The sequence below is a fragment of the Rattus norvegicus genome, chromosome 14 (genome assembly GCF_036323735.1).
Source record: "Rattus norvegicus strain BN/NHsdMcwi chromosome 14, GRCr8, whole genome shotgun sequence".
NCBI lineage: Eukaryota > Metazoa > Chordata > Mammalia > Rodentia > Muridae > Rattus > Rattus norvegicus.
In genome coordinates this window covers 5,521,297-5,539,662 of record NC_086032.1, presented here as the reverse complement: position 1 = coordinate 5,539,662, position 18,366 = coordinate 5,521,297, and the positions used below count along the sequence as shown (strand labels likewise).

Genomic DNA, 18,366 nt, shown 5'->3' with positions numbered 1-18,366 from the left:
CCGCTGCTGTCCCTCGGCAGTGACGTCAACCGAGCGCCGAGGAGATCCCGACCCGTTTTCCACTGTTCTGTGAAGTTGGCCGTGTATCGTTGGTGTCCCTGTCGAGTTGGGTCAGGAGGGCGCGGAGCAGCGAAACCCTTCCCGAGCTGCGGTGAGGAAGCGGTTTCCGGTGGCTGGAGTGGGGAGGCACGAGCTGACGCGGCCGCGGACGGCGACACCGGCCGAACGCGAGCGGTGAGTCGGCATGGCGGCCCCCGGGCGAGCGGGCGGACTGCGGCCTCTGTCCGGCTCGGCGGCGGCTCGGCGTGCCGGGCTGTGCTGACACACGTAGGGGAAAGCTGCGGACCCCCGAGTCTTTCCGGAGCATTCTCGAAGCGAACAGGCTATTAATGAGCTCTGGTGTCACGAGGCGCTTCCTCAGCCCGACGTTTGGTGGCTCCCGTGAGCTTCACAGGGCACACAAAACGCCCGCCTGGCCAGCAGTAGGTGGTTTCTGGACCGCGAGCTTCGAAGAGATTAACTGTGTCTCAGGTGCAGTAAACTCAGGATCTGGAGCGAAAGGGGTGAAGAGTTGAAAGCATTACCAGGAATGGCTCCAGTATACCTCATCCGGTTGTAATAAGTAGTTCTCTGCAATATTCTGAAGCTGTGGAAGTGCTGGGGACGGGAGAGGGGGTACGATTAGATTAAGAAAAAGGACAGGGTGCCAGGATTTTAGAAGTGTGTTTTGCCATCCCTACGTTTGCCCGCAGAATCTACCCTCAGACATTTAGAGCCAGTAGGAGATTATTTTTCAGGATGATATTTATAACCAAAATCAGAATATTATCAACTGTGTTAAATTGTCACTGGATATTATTGTTAATTCTTCCCCCGGTTCAAGAAACTTAGACAAGGTGCTTGGACAAGAACGTTGATTGTTTATAGAGTACTAAAAACACTACAGTATGCTTTAAAGAAACTTGAAGGCTCGTCTCCATGATATGCCCAAATATTTGACAGAAGTTATTCTTTTGGATGCCTTTCAGAAGACGTTTTAGTCTTAAAGACTCATATAAGTATTCACATGCTTTATTTCAAGCTAAAATTGGGATGATAGCTTCTTCATACTTAACAGTCATTTTGATATCAGCCAGCTTTGTAGTTCCAAAGAGCAAGACTATGGGAAACCATATTTCCATTTCAGTTAATAACAGGAGGCAAAGTTGCAGTCACACCAAAAATAATTTTTTGTTTGGGTCAACATGAGGAACTGTATTAAAGGGTCACAGTATTAGGAAGGTTGAGAACTGCTGGCATAAATGTAAATGAAAACACAAAAGAAATTAAAAGAAAGCACATCACAAAATAGAGAAAAGGATAGTTAGCCAGATAAAGCATTCTGGTATTGTGAAAATAAACCATGTAGGCCAAGTTTAATTCCCACCACTGCCAGTATGGAGAGGCATGCATGTGTGTATCAAGTACTATATGGAGTACAGGGGGTTCTCATCACTTAGCATAGTTCTAAACCATTAAACCAAACCACAGTAAAGAAGCTTGAATAGTTACGGATTCGACAACTCCATGCTATATTGAACAGATACCTAATTTGATACTGTAAAGTGTACTCGTTAAGAAACTTCTGGACCTTTCCTGGAGAATGAAATTATTAGAAAGGTGCCAGGGTTAGGTACAAGATGACTGTTTTATACAGTCTAACTAATCACCCATACGTTTGTTTGCTTGCTTTTAAATTCACTTTACATCCCTATGGCTGTCCTCTCTCCTGGTTTCCACCCCCCACAGTTTCTCCACCTCACCCCTTCTCCCCTTCTCTGAGTGGAGCACCTCCCCCATCCCCAGCCCCCTAACCCTGGCACATCAAGTCTCTGCAGGGTTAGATACTGCTTCTCCCACTGAGACCAAACAAGGCAGCCAAGACCCCACAGACAGGTAACAGCTTTTGGGACTGCCCCTGCTCCAGTTCTTCAGGACCAACATGAAGTTGCATATTTGCCTGGTGCTGGGGGGCTTAGTCCAGTCTGTGTATGGTTTTTGGTTGGTGGTTCAGTCCCTGAGAGCTTCTTAGGGTCCAGATTAACTGTTGGTCTTCCTGTGGGGTTCCTATTCCCTTCAGGGCCCTCAATTCTCCCCCCAACTTTTCCCCTAAGAGTCCCCAAACTCCATCCAGTGTTTGGCTGTGGGTCTCTGCATCTGACTGAGTCAGCTGCTGGGTGGAGTCTCTCAGAGGACAGCCATGCCAGCCAGGCTCCTGTCATGCAAATCCTTTTGGGTCTGGGTTACCTTGCTCAGAATGATATCCTCAAAGTTCGTCCTTTTGCCTGCAGAATTCTTGAAGTCCTGGTTTTTAGTAGCTGAATAGTATTCCTTGTGTAGATGTACCACATTTTCTTTATCCTTTCTTCAGTTGAGGGATATCTACGTTAACTTGTTTCCAGTTCTGGCTATTACGAATAAAGCTGCTATGAGCATAGTTGAGCAAGTGTCCCTATGGTATAGTGGGGTGTCTTTCGGGTATATGCCCAGGAGTGGTCTAGCCGAGTCTTGAGGTAGAAGGTTAGGGTTATGTTTAAGAAAGGTTAGTGATAGAGTTTGAAACTCTTACCAGTTATGTTCTTTCAGTAGGTACTCTCAAATTTGGAGTTTTCAGTTCAATACTAAGTTTATCATGCATAAGCACTGCCTAGGTTGTCCATCCTAAGCTTCCCTTCCACCCAGAAGGCATGGCCATATAGGTGACTTCTGAGACCTCTGTTCACACCTAACCAAGTCTTCCGAGATGCTTATCTCAGGGCGTGAGTGAACGTCTTTGAGGTCTGTTTACTTTGAGAATGGCGTTAACATAGCAGTTTCCTTTTGCTGACAGCTTTGCTGTTTTCTTTATGTCCCTCTATTTTGGCTTTTGGTTTGCTTTCCTGAAAACACTATTAATGAACCATTAAATTTTAGTTGCCTCTCATTGCCAGAATGAACTTGTCCCTGTTACTGGCCTGATCTGTTCCTACTGTGGAGGAATAATGATTAACAGAGTCGGGTTATAAAGCAGCAATGAAAATAATCTTATAATGCAAAACAGTTGATTTGTAATTTTATTTGAAAGGTTCATTAACATAGTTGCAGACAAAGCATCATTTATAAAATATATAACAAACCTTTAAGAACTCATTTTTTGTGATCCTTCTACATTCAACTTCTTTTTCATCATTTTTCTTATCAGAAGGTATATTCCCTTTATAACCATTTATTTTTCTTTCTTCCTTAGTTCTGTCTTTAAATTTACATTTTGAAGCATTGCTTACACATTTAGTGAATTTGGACACAATTATATTTTAGCACCAAAATAATTCACTTTACATATTTTCCTAGATTTCTGATTAAAATGTAGCCACTTTCTTTTTATAGTTTTTGCCATTAAATTGAATGTTATTTAGAATTTGTAACTGTCACTTCTTAAACCCATGAAAAAAACTATTTAAAACTTGTTCTCTTAGAAACAGTTTATAAAAGCTCATTAATGTAAACATGTATCTTCCTTTCATAGAATTAAGGAGCCAAGATGCCTCAAATATGTATTTAGCCATTGATATTTTAGCATTTCAATTTAGAGCTGATTCAAATATTTTTACCTCTATTACTTTTTTTTTTTCAGATAAAGTGGTTCTTTTAGTACAGTGTTTTTTGATGTCCTGTTTATCCCACTCCCACCCTTTCTTTTTCCTTGTTCTCAAATGAACATTTTGACGTTTACATTCCAGTTAGGTGTACCTGAAACAGAAAACTCCAGATGATCTTAAATAACAAAAGAGTCAACAGAAGAAACAGAAAAGCTGTTTACGTGTTAACCCTACAAATTATAGTTTAAGTAATGTCTTAGAGGTGTTCGTGGTCAAACAGAATACTAAATTAGATGAGAGAAACAGAAAAGAATTTACCAGAAAAGGGGTAACTAACATAACAAGTTGAATGATTTAAAAACTTGCAGGAGAAACCCTTTTGGAAAAGTGGGGTGCCTTTGGGAACTGCCAGCAAAGCTACACATGCTGTGGGCACCAAAGCTACACATGCCGTGAACATTTTACTTGAGAACCTTCCCCTTTTTCACATGCTTAGTCAGCATACAAACTGCCCAGCACCTCTAGCTCTTCAAAAGGCCTCTGCATCTGCATGTGTGCAAGGTAAATCTTGTCTGCTCTTGTCAGTCTGTGTCTACTTATGTGAGCTTGCAGGTTCCCACCCACTGGACCTAAGTCTTAACTTAACCCACGCTCTACCTACCCATTACCTCTCTCTCAGTCCCTGCACCTTGGTGTCATGCTCTCTCCTCTGATTCTTCCCACAGAGACTCTCTTTGTTGGAAGTCCTGTCTTTCCTCTCCTGCCTCAGTTATTGGTCATTAGCTCTTTATTAAACCAGTCAGAAGGTGAGGGAGGTCTGAATTTTCAAAATACTGAGGCAGGTGGTGATCCATGAAAACAACAGCTGAGTCCTGAGCAGTGCTCAGCAGTTCTCCGATGACACAGAACTCAGCATTTGAATAACAAAGACAGCCTTTACACAGTGCACAAACATTACCCCAGTACATGAAAACCACAGTAATATAGCTTCCTCATTTATAAAGATAGGTTAAATAAACTCTAGGATATAGTCCTGCTAAGATTGAAGAGTAGAGCATGAGAGTTAGGTAGAAAGCATTTCATCATTCTGGTAAAACCAGAAATTAGCAGGTAGAATGTTCCTTGGAGGCTGAAGCAGCTGAGGCAAGAAGTTTGAGGTCACTGGGTCGGACACAGATTTAGCCCTGGTATTCCACAATATGACACATGACCATTAAACATGAGAGTCATGTCGTGGAAGTGGAAAGGAGAATTGCATTTGTTTTCACTTATGAAATAACAGATTACTAAGTATATTAAAACACCATCTACTCTGCAACATTTTTTATGATCAAGACTTAAAGCTAGTTAAGCTCTGTTTAGGTTACAAGAGGCTAAATTAGTGTCAGCCATCTGGACTCAGCTGAAGGATTGTACCTGAAGCTGCTTCCAATCAGAGTCCAGTTGTAGGTGGAATGAAGTTCCATTTGATGTTAGCACTAAAGTCCCTATGACTATGAGGATTGTCCACTAGCCCAGCTGCCCCAGTGTCTCCAGGCTTCCAGCATTTTCTCCTAAGTAATCCCCCTCACCTTCAAAACAAGTTGAGTTCTTCTGAAAAATGGAATTTCTCTGGCTTCTAGTTTTTGCCTCTAAAGGAGTTTATGTGATTAAATCAGGACTACCTTTATAATCTCACCTTTGCAGAACTGACTGATTTAGAGTATTAGTTGCAACTGTAAAACCCTTCTGGTTAGTCTATTAGTGTTTGATGAAATAACTAGAGGATGTTCTTGGACAAGAACTGTGGTGTGGTGTGGTGGTAAATGCCTGTGAGTTACCAGTATTTGAGAAGCTACCGTGGGTACCACTAGAGATAGCAAGTTTAGCACCAACCAGGGCAATACAGAGACTCCTTGAAAATAACAAAAGCACAAGGGATGTGGATGACAGCACACAAATAAACACTGAGTGGACTATAGGTGCCATTTAGCAGTGTGTGCCCAGCTTTCAGGGCCTTGCATTCATAGGTGCATGCTTGCAAATGCTCAGAAGAAACTGAATTTAAAAAAAAAAGTTCTGTAAAGAGCCAGCTTGTTTTTCCCTTTATTATCACCGATCTATGGGGGTGATTGTTTCCAATTTTGTTTTAGTCTCCAGGATACCACTTTATTCAGTGCAGAATGCCTTTCAGCCCATCCATACCTTTCCCATATGCTCCCTCAAGTAACTGCATTGTGAGTTGTATTTATAATCCACTCATTAGGGTTGAACTCACTTCAGATGCTTCATGGATATATAATTACCAGAAGTACATTTTGTGTTTGTATTTTTTTTTCTTGTCTCAAGTTTATTTGTAAAAAACAGCATAGGACACTGGTCATCTGCAAATAGTTTGTAGGTAGGTGTGGATAATATGTAATTATGCACATGTGTAGTATGTGAATGTACAAATATATAACTAAATAATGATTAAAATGATTTTAAAATTAGTTAGCAAGTCTAAGGAAATGACTCATTGGTTAAGAGCATGACTACTCTTCCAGAGGACCTGGGTTCATCTCGGCACCCATATGGTAGCTCACAACCATTTGTAACACCATTTCTGTTGTGGTTTGCCCTGGAGTTATGTGTATTTTGATGTTAATTCCCCTGCCCCAAGGACAGCTGCCTAGTCACATACTCAGGACTCAGGTGACTTCACCAGAACCTTCTCCTCACTCCCCATTGAATTTGTAAAATACAGGTGATGGGCAGGTACAGGATAGAAAGAGGCCTGTCATTGGAGGAGAAGAAAGGATGGGCAGGAGAGGAGTTTGAAGGAAGAGGAGGAGACTGGAACAGAAAGGAAGGAGAGGGGAGAGGGGAGAAGCCATGGCAGGTGATGTTAAGATTCCTCTCTGTGTATTTACAGGTTGTTATTAATGTTCCTAAGGGATGGATGGTACCGGGCTTTGTATGTTTAGGTGAGCAATTATATCTTACCAATTGGGTCAAAGATTATTGTGTTGTGTGTTCTTTTATGTGACGGTTTGAGTGTAGGAAAATGTGCGACAGGAGGAGACACTGGGCCGCCGCGGAGTTGGGATGTGTTTCCGCCAAGATGTCTTGGGGTACTGCAGTGTGAACCTAGGTAAAAGACAGCCATACTTTTTTTATTTTTTACATTCTTACAACACGTTTCCAGCTTCCCCCCCCCCCCTTGTAGGCACTGCACACACATGGCACACAGATATGTATATATGTGCAGCCAAAACACCTATACACATAAATAACTTTTAAAAATTAAGTAATTAAGTTCACTTTTAAGTAAGAGAGTGACAAAACTCATTGAAGTTTTAAGAGGATAACAGTTGTGGTGGCACATGTGGGTAGGATTTGCTGAAGGAGGCAGAGGTAGGAGGATAGTGAATTTCAGAATATCCTGGGCTAATATTAGCTGGTTGCTGGTGGCACACACTTTTAATCCTAACACTCAAGAGGCAAAGGCAGGTGGATCTCTGAGTTCGAGGCCAGCCTGGTCTACAGAGCTAGTTGAGGACAGCCAGAGCTATACAGAGAAACACTGTCTCAACAAAAAAAAAAAAAAGGGAAGGAAAAGAAAAGAAAAGTGGAAGAGGGAAGAGGAAGAAGGAGGGAGGGAAAGAAAGAGAAAGAAATAAAAAGAAAAATTTAGAGGGTAACTTGGAATGCTTTGTGGAGTCCAACTTAAATAGAAAGCCCTATCCTTACATCAGTTAGGATCCTGGGCACTGCTTCTAAATTAAATTAAATATCAACTCCCATAGGATATTCTATACTCATATCACCTTCAAGATAAATTTAAAATCTGTAAGCAGATGAGCATTTCACCTCATGATCTTGAATCACCTTCTAAGGTAACCCTGTAAACACTTGAACCTCATCGGTTTCATGGTGATTCTCATAAAGGCTTCTAGATCAAATCGTTCCTTCCTTTCACCTTAAGACCTCCAGGAAAGTGCATTAGACAACATCTACTGAAGCACTGTAGACTCTTCAAGACCATTGCAAAGGAGCACTCAGTAGGATCTGCAGTGAAGACAGGTTGAGTAGACTTAATTCCAGTTTGGGATGGACAAGGGGAAATTTATAGCTAAGAATCAGAGTTGAGGGGTTAGTGGAAGAAAAATGCCTAAGGGACATTTTGTCCACACTGACTTTTAAAACTCTTTGAAAACATCCAAGAGTAATTAGATACCTCTTGGGGAATAGTGGGAGATAAGGAATCTGCCCTTAATGTGGTGGTGATCAGATCTCAAGAATCGTTTCTAGGGTTCTTACTAGCCTGATTTCACAGAGTTCTTTGCTGAGCTGAATTTTTTAAAGGAAGGTTACATGTGGCTTAGGAAAAGAAAATTTAGGTGTCTAAAGAGGGGGGAAATCATTGTCATTCTTCATCCTGGTAGATAAGCTCAGGGGTCATATCAGAGAGAAGCTTTGTGAACCCCCCCGCTTTAGCTGTGCTGCTGTTCTGGGCCCACTCTGACAGATGTCTTCACCCTGGAGTGCCAGGTTGCTTCATATATCTGTGATCCTCACAGGAAGAGAAGAGTAATGTTTGCATGTTACACAGTCCTGGCATGTAGAACTTCTTCCTCACTGTTACAACCATTGCCCCGTTCTGTTCTGCTCAGTAGTGTTTCTTAAACATTCATACACACATCTGTTCCTGAAAGAACATTTAAATATGCCCAAGTGTAGGAATTATTTGACTTATATGTACTCTGTGATCATACATGTTCTATTTAGTCCATAGAACACCCTCAAATATGTGCCCTTATTTTATGCCTACACATTTCTGTGGAATATGGTACAGTGTAAGACTGCCTAAGAAACATGGTTTTCTGTAGACAGCTTCATTTCATGACACGAGATCTATGCTCTGAGATGAAGATGTGTTGGAGCTTCTGTTTTTTTACTGAAGCAGATTTTTATAGCATTTGAGGTTTCCTCTTTGACCCATAAACTATTATGAAATTTTTTTAAAAAATTGAGTAGCTTAATTTTGCATATATATGCTTGATTACCCTTCTATTAGTTAAATTTAGAACATATGACATATACATACTGTCTTTCATTGCTTTGTTTTATTTGAGAAGTTTATTGGTTTACAATAGGGATTGACTGTGTCTTGAGTTCTGGAAACCAGGCACCAGCAGAGTTTTGCTATCTACTAAGGCTGAAAAGGAACCTGGACCCCCTTCTGGCCTCTTTCTAGTGTCCAGTATTGGGGCAATCCTTGGTGTCTGTGCTGTGTGGCTTGAACACTGCAATCCTCTTGTCTTCCTGTGGCATCTCCATGTGTCTACTTCTTATGACCATGCTCTTAAAACATATCTACCCTGTTGATGTTCAACTTTAGGGCTTTCCTTGTGCTCCCTTTGTGATCTAATATGATCAGTTTATAAACCTTGCACATACTTGAGGAAATATAAGTGATCTTTTTTGGTCACTACAGATGGACCATCCTTCATACATAATACTTAGAGCCAGAAGTATTTGGGATTTTTGGAGTTTACCCAGATTTTGATACAGTTGCATATACTTGATCTATCTTACAACTTGTACCCAAATTCTTATGTGCCTTATATACAAGGTAATTTTATGCAATGTTGTAGTATTTTTGTGCATGAAATAAAGTTTGTGTTGTGTATTTTTTTTCATTTGGGCATTTTCATTAATTAGCAATAAACAACTTTTCAGACTTTATGGCAAATTCACATTTCTAATTTGGTGCCTAGGGATCCACAGAATATATGTAGCCAAGTTACATAGGTAAATGTTTATTAATGTCTAACTCCTTTACATAAACACCTTGTCAAGACCGAGAGACAGCGTTATTGATAGTGTGCCTTTGTAATTTTTCTTATACTACTAGCAGGTGTTTTTAAATGTGTCTTTTTTTAAAAAATGTGCCTTGATGCTTTGTTCAATATATTAAGAATTCCTGGTAATCAAATCACAATTCTATGATAGCACATCAAATAGTTTAAAAACATTTTATTACTTTTTTTAATTGTGCATTTATATGTAATGTATTTGTGGAGGAGACCAGAAGAACATGTAAGATCCCCAAGAGCTTGAGTTACGTGTAGTTGTGGCTCACTGGAAATGAGTGGTGGGAATCCAACTCAGGTCCTCTGAAGCAGCAGCAAGGATTCTTTTTTAAGATTTATTTATTTATTATGTATAAGTACACTGTCGCTGTCTTCAGACACACCAGAAGAGGGCATCGGATCCCATTACAGATGGTTGTGAGCCACCATGTGGTTGCTGGGATTTGAACTCAGGATCTCTGGAAGAGCAGTCAGTACTCTTAACCACTGAGCCAACTCTCCAACCCATAGCAAGGATTTTTAATTACTGAACTGCTTCTCCGGCCCCAGTATGAAATAGCTTGAATCAAAATCAGTACTTATCATATCGTTTTATCTAATGAGTATAATATCACTTAACTTGTTTAAAAAAACATTTTGTCCTTAATTTTTTTTAAGATTTGTTTATGTTTTTTACATAAGGTGTCTGTTTTAAATGAACATAAAAGTTTTAAAGATGCTTTTTTCATTTTTAATTCATTATTGGAACTTGGTCATCTAATAACTGTTTAATCTGTTCACATTCTATACTTTATAATCATTAATCTGTTATTTTTCATTTTCATTTTCTTACAGTACTTTGATTTTTTTATTCATGTGATTGACATTTACAAAATACAATTTTATAACTTATTAAATATTCATATACATATTTTTCAACAGTAGGAATAAAGATAGTCTACGGTATGCTAGCTATTTTGAAGTGATTGACTGTGTTTGTGTTTGAAAGCTGCTTCCATTAATTTAAGTGCTGCTTGTTTTAATAACCTGTGTTTTAGTGTATATTCTTTTGGATTTCATTGTGGAGAAATGGAAATTCAAGTGTTAAAACAAGAATTAAATAAAGAATAATGTCATCTGTGAAACATGTGTCTGTTACCTGACGTTTAGTAGTATTCCTTTTGGTTTCATTTAAATTTATTCCACACTCTTACTTTGTCCTTCACATTGCATTTAATGGGATTTTTTTTTTCATCCAGAAGTCAACTGAAAACCTTCTGTTTCAATTGACACTATGCAAATACACTTACATTTCTTTGTTTGGGCTGCACCAAAGCTCTTAATAACCTTATTCTAACTTTCTATAAAACTCAGGTTAATCTCAGGAGTGTTAACAACTGTTCAAGATCTCAAGACACAAACACATTGAGCCAGAGGCAAATAGATATCCAAGATGGAATGCAGTTGGCATATAAATTGTTTGTCATCATATCTTGTGCCTCTCCAACGCTATCTACCTTGGATGTAGGAAAGAGCTGTTCCTGACTTGTGTGCAACTGTCATTCACCCATATGTGGGACTTCTCAGAACCTGGCTCTGGACAAAGTTGAACCTCTAATAAGTTTTTCATCTGTTCACATTCCATGCCTTGTAATAATTAATCTGTTGTTATTACATAGGGTGAATTCAGGTCCTTTAAATAACCAAGCTTCTCTGCTTGTGCAGCAGAGTGTGCTGCAATCAAACAGAGCTCTCTCTTCCCTCTGAAAGCCCTAGAAGGTCCAACAGACTCTAAGAATTTCAGCACTAGAAACAGTCTAAAACGTGAAAGGAAAAGAAAACATTTAAGATCACTACTTTCTGATCTATTTCTGTATTTGCACATGTCTACCATATTTAAAAGTATTTTAAAAATCATTTTAACAATAAACTCACAGGAAGCCCTATTACAATTAGTAATAATTCATCCATTATGGTTTCACATTAATTGAAGTAATCTTAATCATTTAGTTGATGTTGAAAATTCATCGGGTCTTACTCCTTCAACTCTTCACCCTTCTAATGACTCAACCTTCCTAATGCTACAACCCTTTAACACAGTTTCTCATGCTGTGGTGACCCCAACCATGAACTTCTTTCATTGCTCCTTCGTAACTGTAGTTTTGCTACTGTTATGAATTGTAATGTAATCATCTGATTGATATACAGGTTATCTGATGTGTAACCTCCAAAGGTGAGGTCATGACCCCCAGCTTGAGAACTGCTTCTCTAGATCCACACAAGGCTTCTGCAGAGGGTATAGTATCTATGTCTATTCCTCCATGAGAGCTGGATGGCAAAATACCTGGGGCTAATATGAGCTCTTCTAGAGGGACAAATGAACTGTAGGTTATGTTTATGACTTCTATCTCACAAGTGGAAATAGTGACTCCTGCATAAATTGTTAATTGTTTTTATTTCCATATCAGAAAATTCTATCAAGTAGATAATTGTTCTATTTTCTAGAAGAGGAAATTGAAACTCACTTAGGTTCATGTAAGCAGTAGGTACATGGCCATATGTCAAATCTGTATCTTCATGTTATCTTCCTGCTTCCTTCTTGGTTCATTCATTATGAACTGAGAGTGTTTGTGGCTTGGGTTAGAGATTTCCACACAGAATTTGATCAACAGACAGGAGGCAAGTGGGTATTTGTCAGTAGGCCTCCTCCAGAAAGGAAAAAGATAATGAATCAATGTAGTAACTAAAGTGATGTGGTAGAGTTGAGTGTACCAATAGACAGAGAGGCATTTGGGGATGGTAGCACTTCCAATCTTGAGGTGGACCAGAGAAGAATGTCATGGTGTAGCTACAAGGAAGCAAAGATTTTCCAGTAGCCATGGCCACAGAAATCAGAGGATCTCAGGTGGTAGACAGGAAGGAGTTATTCTATCTCCGGGAAAGAATGGAGAATTCACCTGTGGAACTGAGAAGCAGTTCTCCCTTAGTGTTTGTAGGGAAAGTAGGCAGATCAAGCACAGGTTCAGGATGAGATGGCAAGGCATTTGTGGAGTTCTGACAACAGCCTCCTCAGCAGCCACAGGGTCTACTCAATGGTCTGTCAGAGTCACTTGTTTCACATAGGCTGAGATGAAGACTATAGGATTTGTTTGTTTGTAAGCCAAAGAGATAGCAGCCTAGAAAACTGGTTGGGAAAGAAGGAGAAGATCTAGACAGATACAGCTCCTTGCTATCAGCAGGTCCCTGGTAGAGGCATTTGTCTTAGGGAACTCATGAGCCTGCTGCCTCCTGGAAGCTTATTTGGCTCTCTCTTTGTTGCAGTGACCTACAGCAATGAGCATCCAACACTCCCTGCTTCCAGATCCAGAAAAACAGCACTAAAACCCTTCCTTCGGAATATCTGTGTTCGCTGTGGGCGGATCGTTCCTTGGACCTTCTGGAGCAAAAGTGTTAGTGCACAAGTGGCGATGGCCTCGACAACTGTAGTGGTTCCTGCAGAGTGGATCAAGACCTGGGAGAAATCTGGGAGAGGCGAGTTTTTGCGTTTATGCCGGATTCTCAGTGAAAGTAAAAGCCGTGACACTTTGGCTTGTAGAGATTTCCAGCAAGCACTCTATGAGTTATCATACCATGTCATTAAAGGAACTTTAAAGCCCGAACAGGCCTCAAGTGTTCTTAATGACATCAGTGAATTTCGAGAAGATATTCCGTTTATTCTTGCTGATATATTCTGCATATTAGATATTGAGACAAATTGCCTAGAAGAAAAAAGCAAGAGAGATCATTTTACACAACTGATATTAGCATGTTTATATTTAGTTTCAGACACAGTTCTGAAGGAACGCTTGGATCCAGAAACATTGGAATCATTAGGCCTTATCAAACAGTCTCAGCAATTCAATCAAAAATCAGTTAAGATCAAAACGAAACTCTTCTACAAACAGCAGAAGTTCAATTTGTTAAGAGAAGAAAATGAAGGTTATGCCAAGCTGATAGTTGAATTAGGGCAAGATTTATCTGGGAGTATCACTAGTGATTTAATCTTAGAAATTCTCAAATCTTTAATAGGATGCTTTAATCTAGATCCCAACAGAGTTTTGGATATCATTTTAGAAGTGTTTGAATGCAGGCCAGAACACCATGATTTTTTTATATCTTTATTACAAGCTTATATGAGTATGTGTGAACCACAGACACTGTGCCACATTCTTGGGTTCAAATTCAAGTTTTACCAGGAGCCAAATGGTGAGACTCCATCCTCCTTGTATAGAGCTGCAGCAGTGCTCCTGCAGTTTAACCTTCTCGATTTGGATGATCTCTATGTGCACCTTCTTCCAGCTGATAGCTGCATCATGAATGAATACAAACGAGAAATTGTGGAAGCTAAGCAAATTGTTAAAAAACTTACAATGGTTGTGTTGCCTTCCGAAAAAAGTGATGAGCGAGAGAAAGAAAAGAAAAAAGATGATAAAGTAGAGAAGGCACCTGACAATCAAAAACTTGGTTTGTTGGAAGCCTTGTTAATTATTGGTGATTGGCAGCATGCTCAGAGTATTATGGACCGGATGCCTCCATACTATGCCACATCACATAAAGTAATAGCCCTTGCTATTTGCAATCTTATACATATAACTATTGAACCTATTTACCGACGAGTTGGTGTTCCTAAAGGTGCTAAAGGCTCACCTGTCAGCGCTTTACAAAACAAGAAGGCACCAAAGCAAGCAGAGAGCTTTGAAGACTTAAGAAGAGATGTTTTCAGCATGTTCTGTTACCTCGGTCCTCACCTTTCTCATGATCCCATCTTATTTGCAAAGGTTGTGCGCATAGGCAAGTCATTTATGAAGGAGTTTCAGTCTGATGGGAAACAAGAAAATAAAGAGAAAATGGAAACTATCCTTAGTTGTTTGCTTAGCGTTACCGACCAGGTGCTACTCCCATCCCTTTCTTTAATGGACTGCAATGCGTGCATGTCCGAGGAACTATGGGCAATGTTTAAGACATTCCCTTATCAGCATAGATACCGCTTATATGGACAGTGGAAGAATGAGACTTACAACAGCCATCCACTTTTAGTGAAAGTTAAAGCTCATACTATAGACAGAGCCAAATACATCATGAAGCGTCTAACCAAGGAAAATGTGAAGCCTTCAGGAAGACAGATTGGAAAATTGAGCCACAGTAATCCAACCATTTTGTTTGATTATATCTTGTCACAAATACAGAAGTATGATAACTTAATAACCCCTGTGGTAGACTCATTAAAATACCTCACTGCATTGAATTATGATGTTTTGGCCTACTGTATCATTGAAGCACTAGCTAATCCAGAAAAAGAAAGGATGAAACATGATGACACAACCATCTCCAATTGGCTGCAGAGTTTGGCTAGTTTCTGTGGTGCAGTTTTTCGTAAATACCCAATTGACCTTGCTGGTCTTCTTCAGTATGTAGCCAATCAGTTAAAGGCAGGCAAAAGTTTTGACCTGCTTATATTGAAAGAAGTGGTACAAAAAATGGCAGGTATAGAAGTTACAGAAGAAATGACAATGGAGCAGCTTGAGGCTATGACAGGCGGGGAGCAACTGAAAGCTGAAGGTGGATATTTTGGCCAGATTAGAAACACTAAAAAATCCTCTCAGAGGTTAAAGGATGCACTACTGGACCATGATCTTGCCCTTCCTCTTTGTTTGCTCATGGCACAGCAGAGGAATGGGGTGATCTTTCAGGAAGGCGGAGAGAAACATTTGAAACTTGTAGGAAAGCTATATGACCAGTGTCATGATACCTTGGTACAGTTCGGTGGATTTTTAGCATCAAATCTAAGCACAGATGATTACATAAAGAGAGTACCTTCAATCGATGTTCTTTGTAATGAATTTCATACACCCCATGATGCAGCATTTTTTCTGTCTCGGCCAATGTATGCACACCATATTTCATCCAAGTATGATGAACTTAAGAAATCAGAAAAGGGTAGTAAGCAGCAACACAAAGTTCATAAGTACATTACATCATGTGAGATGGTGATGGCTCCTGTTCATGAAGCAGTAGTCTCATTACACATCTCCAAAGTCTGGGAAGATATCAGCCCTCAGTTCTACACCACATTCTGGTCTCTGACCATGTATGACCTTGCAGTTCCACATACCAGCTATGAACGGGAAGTCAATAAACTGAAGATACAGATGAAAGCAGTTGATGACAATCAGGAAATGCCTCTAAATAAAAAGAAAAAGGAGAAAGAGCGCTGCACTGCCCTGCAGGACAAGCTTCTTGAGGAAGAAAAGAAACAGATGGAGCATGTACAGCGAGTTCTACACAGACTGAAATTGGAAAAGGACAACTGGCTCTTAGCAAAATCTACTAAAAATGAGACCATCACAAAATTTCTCCAGTTGTGTATATTTCCTCGATGTATTTTTTCAGCAATTGATTCTGTTTACTGTGCTCATTTTGTCGAGTTAGTCCATCAACAGAAGACTCCAAACTTCTCCACACTTCTTTGCTATGACCGAGTTTTCTCAGACATAATTTACATGGTTGCTAGCTTTACTGAAAATGAAGCTAGTCGATATGGGAGATTTCTTTGCTGCATGTTAGAGACTGTGACTAGGTGGCACAGCGACAGATCCACCTATGAGAAAGAATGTGGAAACTATCCAGGATTCCTTACTATATTACGAGCAACCGGATTTGATGGTGGAAATAAAGCTGATCAGTTAGATTATGAGAATTTTCGACATGTTGTACATAAATGGCATTACAAACTAACGAAGGCGTCGGTACATTGTCTTGAAACAGGCGAATATACTCATATCAGGAATATTTTAATTGTACTAACAAAAATACTACCATGGTACCCCAAGGTTTTAAATCTGGGTCAGGCTTTGGAAAGAAGAGTGCATAAAATCTGCCAAGAAGAGAAAGAAAAGAAACCAGATCTATATGCACTAGCAATGGTCTACTCTGGGCAGCTGAAAAGTAGAAAGTCATACATGATACCTGAAAATGAATTTCATCACAAAGACCCTCCTCCAAGAAATGCTGCTACCAGTGTACAACCAAATGGGCCTTGTAGTGGGCTGCCTTCATCCATAGGAAGTACATCTAAATTAGATGAGAGCAGTGCTGAGGAGGCCGACAAGTCACGAGAAAGATCTCAGTGTGCTGTGAAAGCTGTGAATAAAGCTTCCAGTGTCATACCAAAAGGGAACTTAAGCAATGGAAATAGTGGCTCTAACACCAAAGCTGTTAAGGAAAATGACAAAGAAAAGGGCAAAGAGAAAGAAAAAGAGAAAAAAGAAAAGGCCCCAGCTGTTACTCCAGAGGCTAGGGTACTTGGTAAAGACAGTAAAGAAAAACCCAAGGAAGAACAACCAAATAAAGATGAAAAAATAAGAGAGGCCAAAGAAAGAATGCCTAAGTCTGATAAAGACAAGGAAAAATTAAAGAAGGAAGAAAAGGCTAAAGATGAGAAATTTAGGATCATCGTCCCCAATGTAGAATCGAAATCCACTCAAGAAAGGGAAAAAGAGAAAGAGCCCTCAAGAGAAAGAGATTTAGCAAAGGAAATGAAGTCAAAAGAGAATGTTAAAGGAGGAGAGAAAGCACCACTTTCTGGTTCCTTGAAATCACCTGTTTCCCGAACAGATATCATAGAACCAGAAAGAGAAAAACGTCGCAAGGTTGATTCCCATCCTTCTCCATCACATGCTTCCACAATAAAGGACAGTCTTGTTAAACTCAAGGAGTCTTCAGCAAAGCTCTATATCAACCATATTCCACCACCATTGTGCAAGAGTAAGGAGAGAGAAGCAGACAAGAAAGATTTGGACAAATCAAGGGAAAGGTCCAGAGAAAGGGAGAAAAAAGAGGAAAAGGACCGGAAAGAACGGAAAAGAGATTATTCAAACAATGACCGAGAGGCACCCCTGGACTTAATCAAGAGGCGGAAAGATGAAAATGGAATATTGGGGGTTTCAAAACACAAAAGCGAAAGTCCCTGTGAGTCTCTTTATCCAAATGAGAAAGACAAGGAAAAAATTAAGTCAAAATCCTCAGGCAAAGAAAAAAGTGATTCATTTAAACCTGAAAAGATAGACAAAATATCCAGTGGGAAGAAGGAGTCCGGACATGACAAGGAAAAGATAGAGAAGAAAGAGAAATGGGACAGCTCTGGAGATAAGGAAGAGAAGAAACATCATAAGTCTTCAGACAAGCATAGATAATGAAGACTCAGCCAAAATGTGGGTAGGCCTCTGAGCTGAAGGTCTCCCAGCTGAGAATGCCAGAGCTCAGTGTGTCACTCTTTAAACACTATCTCCCTTAATTGAGAGCTTCTGGTGCTGTCCATCTTATGAGAATCCTTTAAGTCAGAAGATGAATATGCATCGTCATCCTCTTGAGACATTGCAAAGTCACTGGCTTTCAGAACATTATTTTTACCTCTGGGCAGTTCCTTGCAGCAAGATCCCTGTGCGTACAATTTTTTCTTGAAACAATACCACCTATAGAAACAGCATCTATGAAACTTTCACCAGCAGAGTCTTGGATCACCCTTTGTAGAAAGGTGAGTTATCTTTCTAGGCTGAGTGCCTTGGTGTAGAGAAGGCTGTGTTTGTGTGTAAAATATAACTGACAACATCGGTATGATTAACCTGACTTTTTTATCTCCTTGCAAAAAGTTTAATTTCAGTTTATGAGAAAGGTCTTACACATACAAACCACAACAGCAATGTTTTCCATTTCATATGCTGTCTCAGTTTCCCAGGCATGTCCAAGCTCAGTGTTTTAAGGTACTTGCCACCAAGTCCAGACACCTGAGTTGGAACCCTGGCGCCTGCATGACAGAGGCAGAAAACTCTGGTGCCCACAGATTTCTCTCTGTCCTTCACATACCCAAAGTTAATCAAAGTCATTAAAACAGTTTA

The 18,366-nt window shown here is 40.0% G+C and overlaps 1 protein-coding gene across 21 annotated transcripts in view; it reads left to right on the top strand.

Annotated features, from left to right (window-relative positions):
- Nucleotides 1-16: 16 nt before the first annotated feature.
- Thoc2l (THO complex subunit 2-like) overlaps nucleotides 17-18,366 on the top strand; it is a 37,868-nt gene continuing 19,518 nt past the window's right edge. For 20 of the 21 annotated variants that reach the window (XM_063273598.1, XM_063273592.1, XM_039092420.2 and 17 more), the window contains exons 1-2: nucleotides 247-531; nucleotides 12,755-18,005. In XM_063273598.1, the coding sequence (XP_063129668.1) occupies nucleotides 390-531; nucleotides 12,755-17,664 (5,052 nt within the window). In that variant the 5' untranslated portion in view covers nucleotides 247-389 and the 3' untranslated portion in view covers nucleotides 17,665-18,005. The other variant, NM_001379099.1, reaches the window with a different exon arrangement.